The 12804-nt window shown below is 41.8% G+C and overlaps 1 protein-coding gene and 1 long non-coding RNA gene across 10 annotated transcripts in view; one reads left to right on the top strand and one right to left on the bottom strand.

The window, feature by feature from the left end:
- Positions 1–12804, top strand: part of mindy1 (MINDY lysine 48 deubiquitinase 1) — a 47967-nt gene that overhangs the window by 31335 nt on the left and 3828 nt on the right. For 5 of the 7 annotated variants that reach the window (XM_050034413.1, XM_050034412.1, XM_050034416.1 and 2 more), the window contains exons 6-10: positions 3683–3747; positions 3928–4086; positions 5833–5935; positions 7642–7784; positions 8017–8211. In XM_050034413.1, the coding sequence (XP_049890370.1) occupies positions 3683–3747; positions 3928–4086; positions 5833–5935; positions 7642–7784; positions 8017–8211 (665 nt within the window). Of the gene's footprint in view, positions 1–3682; positions 3748–3927; positions 4087–5832; positions 5936–7641; positions 7785–8016; positions 8212–9136; positions 9257–10092; positions 11335–12804 lie in introns of those variants that run through there. The other 2 variants (XM_050034418.1, XM_050034419.1) reach the window with 2 other exon arrangements.
- Positions 8326–9322, bottom strand: LOC126383764 (uncharacterized). Of its 3 annotated transcripts, none has more exons than XR_007569186.1 (4): positions 9221–9322; positions 8681–8932; positions 8473–8599; positions 8326–8433 (listed from the first exon to the last, which is right to left on the bottom strand). It is a non-coding gene; the product is annotated as an uncharacterized LOC126383764 (long non-coding RNA). The 3 variants fall into 3 exon arrangements; XR_007569187.1 differs by lacking the exon at positions 9221–9322 and adding an exon at positions 9101–9174 and having other exon boundaries at positions 8681–8974; XR_007569188.1 differs by lacking the exon at positions 9221–9322 and adding an exon at positions 9017–9027 and having other exon boundaries at positions 8681–8974.

Raw genomic sequence — 12804 nt, forward strand, 5'->3', positions numbered from 1 at the left:
AAGTGCAGCAGTCTAGTCAGTACTGATGTCCAGATTCTCAAGTGCAGGCATCGCCAATTCCCAGTCTGAGCAGCAAAGACTTTCCTCATCCGTTGGCATTGCTTTGCATTTGAAACAACTACACCACCAGGTTTCCAGTGCTCGACTCTGGTATTCTGCGGCTGGCTGAGGGTTAGACTCATGAGCTGCGGCAGCTGCTTCGTCCAGTAGCCTGAGTTTTATATTCGGGCTCAAACAAATACGGCTCAACAAAGAAATGCTGTTCCTCCTCAATTTCAAAGTCTTCAGACATGTTGGGCTGTCCTTTGCTAAAAGACCGTAGTGCAAATGATCTTTTAGCTACTGTGGTTACCGTTGTCTCCCCCTGCGGTGCACGTGTCACGTGATGTAAACATGGGTAAGCAAAGCTCATGCTTTCGCTGGTCTTGCGCAAGCACGCACATGTGAGCACAGAGAAGCAGTCAGAGCTACAGGCTACAGTAAGGCTAGTGAGTTCATATAACGTTTTTTGAAACAACTTTTTATGCCAGGGCTTCAGGACACTTGGATCACTACGGATGAGCATTATGGAGATACTTTGTGGATTCAATTTTGTGTTCTTGGACGTTAGTCTGGGGCGCTGTCAGCCATTAGGTGTGCTAGCCGCTCCCCCCGCCGATCTCCACAAGGGATGTGAGGACTCTAAAACTTCACCTGAGCCTCCCTCAGCATGAGGGTGAGTAGATAATGGCTGAATTTTCATGTTCAATGTTTTTCTTTTTTGGGTGCACTATCCCTTTTAAGATGTATCTCTGAAACACTTCACCGATATTGTCACGTGTGTCACTTCATTAGTTGTCAAACTCTCTTTTCGTTCAGTCCATCTTTGCAGTGTAGGCAGTTGTTGCCAGTTCTGAAAGAAGCAACTTTCTCTGCAGGATTCTTCACCATTAAATCAGGCTTTCACAGAAGGGACGTGCACGTGCATCTTCATTTGTAGAACAGCCAATAGGAACACTCTCTCACTGAAATGACCTGTGATTGGACAAAGTCTGCAAGTCTGTCTACAATATGCTCAAAGGTTACCTTGGGATTTTTGCCAAATGACGACAAAATAAAACAGCCTACCCAGCTCTTAGAAACAATTACTTTTGACTAAATGTGATTTCAGTTTGACTTCAATGATTAATTTGTCAAAATGATCATTGGGTTTTGTTTTTTTTCAGAAGTCTTCCTGTCAAAAATAAAATTAAATCATAATTCTGGTGTCCATTATTTCAATCAGTAATAATAAATGTGGACTCACTAAGTAAATTATTCTGACACAGCAAATGCAAGTTAAGCGGTATTTATACTTCTACGTCCAATCGGCTCTGTATCTATGCCGTAACATACGCCGTAGCCTGACGTGCACATCCCCAGAAATGTGACTAAACGTCACAGCCACACAAACCTGTCTATTTTTGTAAGCTGAAAACATTTTCCTTTACTTAAACTTCACAGATTAGAAATAAATAGCATTTTAAGTCTTCATTCATTTGGCTGACCATGTATCCTGTTATGTGGGATTTATAACTGTGGGATGTGGGATGTCAAATCGACACCATACCTACGGCATAGACTCTGCATCGACGTAGAGACTTCCAAGGTGTGTTTTCAGTGGCTATAGATCAAAATTTCTTTGGACACAATTGGATAGACCTGCAACAAACTTGTCACTGTGCCTCATCTTTTGGTGACCAGCGTGGCCAGTTGGTAAATTAAACTTTTACTGAATCCTGTCAGATATGCAGCAAACACATTTTTTTTCTCAACTAAAGCTTCAAAGAAAAACTTAATCAATATCCAACTAGCTCTGTGTCATTGCAGTGTGGGTAGATGAGCACTGTTTGCCCTTTCTCTTTGCTGCCAGAGAAAGGGCAAACCACCTGGTGGCAATGGTGGATTGGCCATCGAGACGTTCGGGACGAATCCCGATGGGCCGGTCACCAAGTGGGCTGGTGTGGGCCGGTGGGGCCGGCCCAGTGGTCAAAGAAAGAAAAGAAGAAAGAAAGACTACTGAATGTCAAGCTAGTTGCTAGCTGTCAGTACTGCAATGCGTGTCCCTCCCATGTTGTTTGTTTGCTGTTGAGATGTTCAGAGGGAACGTAGGTGTCAATCTTTTGTTTTGATGCTTGGAGGAGGAGATAAGAGCTGCCTCCTCCAATACAAAAGAGGCCCTTGTTTTTCTTGAAATCTGATTGGCTCAGTCGAGTCATCAGTCTTTACTCATGGCAGACCAGGCTGGTTTGACCGTTAGACAGAAAACATGGATAAAGCGGGTAAAAAAAAAGAAAGGGTGGCGCGGAAAAACTTGAATAAAAAAACTTAAATCTTTCAAGAAGAGGCAGCAAAGTGCTCCAAAATAACCGACCTGTTTGGCCGCGGCGTTGGTCGACAGGCTGAGGCTGCTGGTGTTGCTAACGACAGAGAAGGAGCTGGAGCCGACAGTGCCATAGCAGGTGCCTTAACGTTAGCTAGCGTTTGTGAGTGTGTAATGTGCAAGGTTGGCTTTGGCAAATTGCGTATATCTTCTAGGTGTCCAGTTCAAGAGACCAACTAGCCTACTAGGTATTGCATTAAGTCATTATAGTTTAGACCTGTACTAAAAGAAAATATGTGCTCGCTTTATTCCTGTGGATGCATGCAATTAACGTTGGATGATGCTCCCAGTCCCAACGACAATGAAGCTGAGGGACAGACTAACCCCAGTCGTGAGGAGAAGGAGGATGAGACCAGAAATATGATGGGTGCGATGTGAAGGCATAGCCTACTATGCATTACATTTTAGCCAGAGGAAAACCTTTTTAGTAGTGGGATTTTTTTATTGTAGTATTAAGTTGACTAAAAGTTGACTATAGGGCCTATTGCCCAATTTATACCTCCTTAGTTCATGGCTGTGAGCCATGGAGATATAAACTGGGCTTATATAATACAAGAGCAGGGCAGACAGTTATATTGTGCATAAAATTGGATAGAGTCATATGCTCTTATTTTAAGTTAGATAATAAGCACAAAGCCATTTGTGGCCAATTCATTGTTGCATTTATTTTATAGTCTGGAATTAAACAATAACTGCTGATTTTCTTATGCAGTTGATTCTGAGGACAGCGTTTGTGTAGTGTGTATAGTGTATAGAGGATTATATGTAGAAATGTGTGGGCCGGTGTGTTGGCAGGTGCACCTGAATGTCCCGGGCTGAATTTGTTGCCCAGTTTCCCCTGACTGGGGAACCCCCGCTGTCAGATGAGCTGGGAGCTCTGGGCGTTGAAAAGACAGTGGGAGGTTGAGAGTTTCCCTTTGAGAGCAGTTTTTTGTTTTTCTTTTACAGAAAATAAAACATCCAATTTTTTCAACACTGACGTTATAGCGGATTCAACAAAACCTTAAACATATATTAGTTGTTTACAAAAATGCCTTAATGGTGAAGTCACTGTATCAGACTTGCCCCATATTAGATAAATGGGCGTGATTGGTCTGTCCATATGAGAGGCAGACCAGAGCAAATAAGTTTGAGATCTGCAAACATGTTGACATACCATCAGACCGAAATGATGGACAAAACTACTAAAAATAAAACCCCAGATTCACTACAGAATGTCATCTATTTTAAGTGAAATTATGTCAGATGTGATCAGCTGATGTTTGTGTGTTTGTTGTGCAGGAGAGTGTGTGTTGTCTGTTACACCGAGAGAGAAGGCTGATGGGATGGAGCTCAACTTCCAACAGGTAAACACACACACACACACACACACACTTTTTTTTTACTGTCTCATGGAAAACTAGGTGACTTTAACAATAAAGTTTAGGCAGGAAATCTCAAACATGTTCACCTGCAAAGTTAAACTAAAAGTGACTGTTGTTTTCCTGTGGAGCCATGATTGACATGTGACCCTGTGTGTGTGTCAGAACATGAGTGATGCCATGGCAGTGCTCCCTAAGTTGTCCACGGGTCTGGACGTTAATGTGCGTTTTACCGGGGTGACAGACTTTGAGTACACACCTGAGTGTATCGTGTTCGACCTGCTGGACATCCCGCTGTACCATGGCTGGCTGGTTGACCCACAGGTACACACACACGCACACACACACACACACACACACACACACACACAGAAGTCCACTGGTTCTTACTGAAGATCATCAAATATATATAGTTTCATCAGTATTTTCGTAAAACAGCTGCTCACTGTAGTTTTTATTAACCAAACAGGAGGAAATAGTGACTTTGTTGGGGACTGTTTTCAGCAGTGGATTAATCCATACTTGGTACTTCAGTGAGGATTTGTATGTCGGATTGAGTCAAAATAAACTACAGGGGGGAGGCTGAACTTCCCCTAAAATTTTATAGAAGAAAGGGTCAAATATGCACTATTGAATTTACATTAAAATAAGAATTTACATTGCATTAAACATGCGCTAGGATGCATTTCACATCATGACTATGATGTTCAAACGTCAGCTGTTTATCACCACTTTTAAAATGCGACCTCCCTGTCATACATTCTTGTGTCCGCACAGTGGATGCGGAGCCTCCAAGCATTCCTATGAGACAGCGCTGAGCAGGTTTTTTTCATGTAGCAAAGCGAGACGGTCATTGGATAAATGCGACAAAATCGTCACTTCCAGGGAGGCTTAGCTTCCCTGGGACCTAATGGAGCGGTAGGCATGATGATTGAAGGAACTGTCTAAAAGGCTGAACCCCTTTGTGATGGACAGCGCTTCACATTTCGAGCTCAGTCCCATGCAGATATTTGCGAGTGGAGTCTTCTGACAGAATGCCATCCGGAGTTCTTTATTTCTATAAGCGATATAGCTCATTTTCACCGTTTATACAGTACAGTTCAGGTGTTTAACGCCATCTGAAAAACTTTGTGGTGTGTTTTGCTGTGGATCTATGGCATGAGTGTGGTTGAAAAACGGCTTCAATTAAATGTTCCTTTTATAAGTTACTGCCTCGCTACAATATGACAAATTTTATGATGTAAACTTAAAGTGAGCTTCCCCTGTTTGAAAGACCAGCAGCCGCCACTGACAAATAGATTTAAGATTAGATTCTAACTTTGGAGCTGAACCATTCAGTAGTAGCACTATTGGATTATATATACCATTAGGTTATTCACACAACACTGTCAGACCGCAGATAGTCTGAGTAGGTGGAAGTTCGCTGCAAAGATCAGCCTCTCATTGGGCGGAACAAGCCACCCGCTGAAGTCCCGCCCTACCACCTCCGGTTGCAGTTTTCCACACGTCCTTTACTAACTTTTGCAGTGTTTGATCTTGCGGGGATGTAGCCATTTTTCTGCCATGGTTCGCGTCCTGTAGGCGATATTTTTGTGGGCGTGTTACACCAAAACATGTTTCTCCCCGGCAATATTTTTTGCAAGCGCACTGTTGCTGTGGCACCGGCAAGAATGATTGTGATTGGTTGAAAGAAATACAAGCAGCCGGGGCGTTTTTTTCTCCAGTCTTAAAGTGAGAGTCGGCCCAGCCAGACCTTTCTTTTCTTGAGAAAAGTCTGGTGAGCGAGACTAGAGCGCAGAGTACATTCAGGACAAAGACGGAGCAGCAGAACATCAGAGGCATTAAAAGTGAATGTTAACCATTCATTCTGCTGCGTCTTAAAGTTTGTATTCACTCCTAGCAGCTGCGCCTCTTATACACTGGTGTAATCTGATCAGCTCCGAACAGATGGACAGATCAGTTATCCACTCTGCCCGTCACAAACTGCTGCTGAGGAAAGAAAGAAGTCATGGAGAGCCTCGCCCGTGCTGCGTTTACAGAGCCGTTTACTGATGCTTCTTGTGTGTTCAGAGTCCAGAGATGGTTGCTTCTGTGGGGAAACTGAGCTATAACCAGCTGGTGGAGAAAATCATCGACTACAAACACTCAGCTGACAGCAGCCGAGTCAGTGAAGGTAACACACACAAACACACACATATGCAAATTTAAACATCAATATATACACATAAACACACACTCTGCAGACAGCAGCCAGTGCAATGACTGAACACAAAGGTTTGATGAATGTATTTATAAACTAAGCACAAAAAGTAAGGAAATTTGTGTTTGGTAGATCATTTCTTTGTTGTAACAGTGCTTCCTGGCAATAAATCTTATACTGTTGGAAAGCGTGTTTATTCTCTTTTTAAATGGTGCCACATTTGTAAGGAACATGCATTTGTGGGATGAGCAGCAGAGCTGAGTGTTGGTTGTCCCCATGAAAATTTGCCAGATCTTCTCTGCCAATGCCAAACAGTTTTTTTTTTTTTTTTTTGGTTGACTCTTGTTTGGTGGATTGGATGATTGAAGTCTGAAGAAACAAGACATATTGGCAATTTAACAATTTGTTCATTTAACAAAGAGGAACCGCAGCAGCGTTTGGATGAATCATACCTCCTCCTCATGCTGGTCACCAGCCTGGTCACACACTGCTGTGGGATGGCATCCCATTCTTCAACCAGTATTTGTTGCAAGTCAGCCAACGTGATTGTGTTGGTCACTCTGGCACAAACAGCACGCCCAAACTGATCCCACAAGTGTTCAATGGGGTTGAGGTCAGGACTGCTGGCAGGCCATTCCATCCTCTCCACTCCCAAATTCTGGAGTAGTCTCTGATAAACCCCGCTCTGTGGGGGCGAGCGTTGTCATCTTGGAGGATAGAGTTCACTCCCAGACTGTGGAGATATGGGAGTGCCACTGGTTGCAGAATTTCATCTTGATATCTCTCTGCATTGAGATTGCCTCCGATGATGACAAGCCTTGTTTTTCCAGTGAGGGAGATGCTGCCCTACACCATCACATTGCCTCCACCAAAAGATGTTACTCCATTGGTGCAGCAATCAGCAAAGCGTTCTCCGCATCTTCTCCACACTTTGACCCTACAATCCAACTGCCGTAGGCAGAATCTGGACTCATAGTTGAGCATAACGTTCCTCTACATGTCCAGGTTCCAGTGCATGTGTTGCTGACACCAGCGCAAACGGGCCTGACTGCGAAGGGCAGTCATGGCAGGCCTCCTGGCAGCCCTATGAGACCGGAGATTTGCTGTGTGCAGTCTGTTCCGGATTGTCTGGGCAAAGCCATCGGCCATATCGTCCTGCAAACCTTGACTGCAAATCTGTAGAAGACAGGATGAGGAAACGGTCTTCTTGGGGTGCCATCTTCTTGGGATGCCCACTTTGCAGCCTGTCTCTGAAATCCCCCGTTATATGGAACTTGGCCTTCAGTTTGCAGATGTTACTAGGGCACACTCCAAATAATGCCGCAACTTGGTTTTTTGGAACACCAGGTTAAAGACACCAACTGACCACTGTAGCAGGACCCATGCTTACAGGTGCTGAGGTCAATAGCAACAGCAACAAAAGCTGTTTGGCATTGGCAGAGAAGATTAGACAAATTGTTCATGGGGGCAACCGACATACTCAGCTCTGCTGCTCATCCCACAAATGCATGTTCCTTACAAATGTGGCACCATTTAAAAGGAGAATAAACAGGCTTTCCAACGGTATAAGATTTATTGCCAGGAAGCACTGTTACAACAAAGAAATGATCTACCAAACACAAATTTCCTTACTTTTTGTGCTTAGTTTATGTGTGTGTGTGTGTGTGTATCCCCTGCAGGTCTGGTTGCGGAGCAGTTTTTGGAGTCGACGGCGACTCAGCTGTCGTATCATGGTTTGTGTGAACTCAACACAACGGCCAAGGAGGGAGAAATCTCTGTGTTCTTCAGAAATAACCACTTCAGTACTATGATCAAACACAAGGTGGAACTACATAAACACACGCACACACAAACACAAACACACAAACACACCCTTCAGCACTATGAACAAACACAAGGTGGAGTTACACAGTTTCCTGACACCTGTACCTTTTGTCAATAAAGTTATGTTCTCTCTCTTTCTCTGTCTGGGTCACCTGTATCTGTTGTTAATAAAGGTATGTTTTCTCTCTCACTTGTACCTGTTGGTAATAAAGTTTTGTTCTCTCCCTCAGGGTCACCTGTACCTGTTGGTGACAGATCAGGGATTCCTGCAGGAAGAGGGTTTGGTCTGGGAGTCTCTTCATAATGTCGAGGGAGACGGAAACTTCTGCGACTCTGACTTCAGACTGTGTCATCCTCCTCAACGAGCTCAACCCACCACCAACCTGCCACCCAGCGCCCAGGAGCAGCAGAGACAGATTGACCAGGTGAGACACATCGACCAGGTGAGACAGGTCCACCAGGTGGAAGTGACTGAGCTGAGACTGTCAGTGATCGATCTGCATTGTTGGTGTTAGGATTACCTGGTTATAGTGACAGATCTTCCTTGTTGGTGTTAGGACTACCTGGTTATAGTGACATATCTTCTTTGTTGGTGTTAGGATTACCTGGTTATAGTGACAGATCTTCTTTGTTGGTGTTAGGACTACCTGGTTATAGTGACAAATTTTTGTTGGTGTTAGAAGTACCTGGTTATAGTGACAGATCTTCTTTGTTGGTGTTAGAAGTACCTGGTTATAGTGACAGATCTTCTTTGTTGGGTGTTAGAAGTACCTGGTTATAGTGACAGATCTTCTTTGTTGGTGTGAGGACTACCTGGTTATAGTCACAGATCATCTTTGTTGGTGTGAGGACCACCTGGTTAAAGTGACAGATCTTTGTTGGTGTTAGGACTACCTGGTTATAGTGACAGATCTTCTTTGTTGGTGTTAGAACTACCTGGTTATAGTGACAGATCTTCTTTGTTGTTGTTAGAAGTACCTGGTTATAGTGACAGATCTTCTTTGTTGGTATCAGGATTACCTGGTTATAGTGACAGATCTTCTTTGTTGGTGTCAGGATTACCTGGTTATAGTGACAGATCTTCTTTATTGGTGTGAGGACTACCTGGTTATAGTGACAGATCCTCTTTGTTGGTGTTAGGACTACCTGGTTATAGTGATAGATCTTCTTTGTTGGTGTTAGGACTACCTAGTTATAGTGACAGATCCTCTTTGTTGGTGTTAGGACTACCTGGTTATAGTGACAGATCTTCTTTGTTGGTGTTAGGACCACCTGGTTATAGTGATAGAGCTTCTTTGTTGGTGTTAGGACTACCTGGTTATAGTGACATATCTTCTTTGTTGGTGTTAGGACTACCTGGTTATAGTGACAGATCTTCTTTGTTGGTGCCACAACTACGTAGTGACAGATCTTCTTTGTTGGTGTCAGGATTACCTGGTTATTGTGACAGATCTTCTTTGTTGGTGTTAGGACTACCTGGTTATAGTGACAGATCTTCTTTGTTGGTGTTAGGACTACCTGGTTATCGTCTTTGTTGGCGTTAGGACCACCTGGTTATAGTGACAGATCGTCTTTGTTGGCGTTAGGACCACCTGGTTATAGTGACAGATCTTCTTTGTTGGCGTTAGGACTACCTGGTTATATTGACAGCTCTTCTTTGTTGGTATTAGAACTACCTAGTTACAGTGACAGATCTTCTTTGTTGGTGTTAGGACTACCTGGTTAAAGTGACATATCTTCTTTGTTGTTGTTAGGATTACCTGGTTATTGTGACAGATCATCTGTCTTGGTGTTAGGACTACCTGGTTATGGTGAAAGATCTCCTTTGTTGATGTTAGAACCACCTGGTTTAATAATGCAGAAAAAATAAATGCAGAAAATAAGCTCTGACAGCCAGTAAACGTTCTCATTTCGTTTGAAGATTAAAATGAGATATGTGTAATTCTCACCTGAAGTATTTAAGCTGTTCAATGTGTTTTAAAATGTTGTTGGCTGCTAATTGATTGGTAATTACAAGACACAAATATTACATTATTTTACAGGTCCCTAATTTCCTAGTAATTTCTTTGGACTTTCCCGTTAATTAACTCTGGAGCATCAACAACAGGAATGTTCTTGAAAGAAAAGCTGAATTTGAAACAGCCAGTTATTGTAGTTTTCGGCCATATTAACTTTTTATTCACATTATGGTGCACACGTCGTTCCAAAAAAACATTTTCTGGGGGGAAAAAAGTGCCAGATATTACAAATGCATTAATATTTAATACCAAACTCCAACATCATCCACTTAAGAAATACATTTACAGGAAAAAATGAACAAAATAATGAAGAAGGAACAGTACCACTCCATCCTCCAGCATCATGCAGTTCCATCTGGACTAAGACTTGTGGGTCGGAAGTTTGTTTTGCAGCAAGATAAATACCCTAAGCATTCTTTCAACCTCTGTCTGGGTTACCTAGACAAAAAAGAAGAGGAAGGTGTTCTTCGAAAGATGGTTTGCCCCCTCAGTCTCCAGACCTCTCTCTAATTGAGCTTGTGTGGCACGAATTGGATTGATCAGTCAGAAAAGTGCGTCCCACAAATCAGAAGTCTCTCATTGATGAACTTAGGAAAGCTTGGAATGCAATTCCTGGCACATACCTTACAAAACTTGTGGAAGGAATGCCTCGTATATGCCATGCTGTTGTTAAAGCCAGAGGAGGTTACTTTGAAGAAAGCAAAGTCTAAGCGAGAAAAACCCAAATACCTGATAATTATAGTAAAAATGTATTCTGATAAGTGGTAGAGCAGACCCAGGGTTTAAAGTCTGGGCATCTCAGGGAATAGCCAATGTAGCTGACCTCTACAATGACAACTTGGTTTTTAGTTCATTTGAGGAACTTGAAGCAAGGTATGGGATTACTGCAAAACATTTCTTAAAATATTTGCAACTTAGAAGCTTTATCTTGTCCAAACAAAGTAATAGTTTTACAATCCCCCCCAGATCCACTCTGGAAAAGTACACTTTGAAGTTTCTATATTCCAGGGGACAGATCTCCTTATTGTACAAGCTCCTTGTAAGCAAGTCTAAAGAATCTCCACAAAACTTACTAGAAGCATGGAGGACAGATCTGCAGGATAATCTAACAGAGGAGGAATGGTCAGATGCATGTTCTCTAGCTCAAACTCAATCAATAAATACAAACTCCAAATTATTACAATATAAATGGATAAGTAGACTATATATAACACCATCTACGTTGCACCACTTTAATCCCAACATACCTGATACCTGCCTCAAATGCAAACACCAAAAGGGAACACTATTCCACTGTATGTGGGAATGTCCACAAATTCTCACATTTTGGAGAAAAGTCTTAGATCTGGCGAGCCAAATCATTGGTGAGGAAGTGCCCCTCAACTTCATGGACTAATATATTCAAACCGCCTAGATACTACAACATCAAGGCGTGTGTTTTTTTTAAGTCTGTTTTTGCCATACATGTGCCTTGTGTGTTTTGTTGTTCTCTGTAAAACTCTGAAAAAACCTTCAATAAATACATGTTTAAAAAAAAAAAAAAAAAAAAAAAGTATTCTGATAAGTGACTCTTTATATAATAATCATGTTTGTTTTGTTGCAAAGTATACCAATGACATTATGATCTTTTTTTATACAAATTTGATCTTGCTTCCAAACTTTTGGCCTTTAGTGTATGTTAATTACAACGGAGTATCTTGGTCTTTATGACAATTAATATCACTTTTTTCTAAACACATTTTGGAAAGAAATATTGCCAATCATTTCAAATGTATCAATATTTAATTACAAAAAAAAATCCAACATCATCCACTCAAGAAATACATTTACAGGAACAAATGATCAAAATAATGATTTAAATCACCGAATATGCGATCTCAGAAAAAAAAAGTGGATGCGTTTGCTGCGAACTTCCAGCAATTGTTTCACACAGGTTTAATACACGTTGTGTCAAAGTATTAATGCTATAATTCATATAAAATATCTTCTGTTCACTGCAGAGCTTATTTTCTTCCTTTTTCAACGGTATGGAAGCCCTAACCTGACAGAAAATCAAATAAATAGATAAAATGACAAAAGTAAAAATACTTACAAATGAAAGCTGCAAGCAGCAATGAACTGGCCCTCGCACCTTCGCGCAACTCGGGGGCGCAATGTGTATGACAGAACATTGTCATATAGATGTGTTCAGGGTGAGACTATTATCAAACATATGAAGTGTGGTGCAGATTGGACCATTTACTCTAAAGTTATAGCAATTTCGTGTTTCATGGCGAGACATTAAAACCTGATGCCACGCCATGCCCACACCATTCAGTGCTGACCCTGAAGAATGCACTAATGATATGTCATGATTTTGTACATCAGATATAGACCACAACATGTAAATTTCACATAAATCAAAAGATATATGTCTGAAAAGAAATACCTCCTTGCCAGTAGGTGGCGCTATGAGTAATAACAAATATTGGCATATAGATGTATTCAAGGGGGGGACTGTCATCAATCCTGTGAAGTTTGGGGAAGATTGGACCATGTATGCTGGAGTTATAACCCACTTCCTGTTTCATGTCGGCACACCTAAGTTTGACACCTTGCCAGGGTCACACGGTTTGACGAAAACTCAACTTTAACTGTAATAACTTTTCTTCTTCAAGGTCTTCCGGTGGGACAGACCAAGGTTTGAAGTTGATTGGATAAAATCTCTAGGACTAGTTTGTTAATTTACGACTCCTGGAAATTGCCAAAAATGCACCAAAATTGCACCGTAAATTCAAAATGGCCGACCTCCTTGTTGGGTTTAGAGCAGGGCTATTCAATTACTTTGGAACTGGGGCCGGTTCATGAAAATGAGGCCAAATAAGGGGCCAGAAAATATGAGTAATCACGGTAACAAATAAAGAAATTTTAACAACATACTGAAGGAGTTAATATATTCTATTTTGTAAATGCATAACAACATATGTGCATTGTGTTATACTAAGACACATAGGTCCAAGG

Source organism: Epinephelus moara, chromosome 22 (assembly GCF_006386435.1).
Source record: "Epinephelus moara isolate mb chromosome 22, YSFRI_EMoa_1.0, whole genome shotgun sequence".
Classification (NCBI taxonomy): domain Eukaryota; kingdom Metazoa; phylum Chordata; class Actinopteri; order Perciformes; family Serranidae; genus Epinephelus; species Epinephelus moara.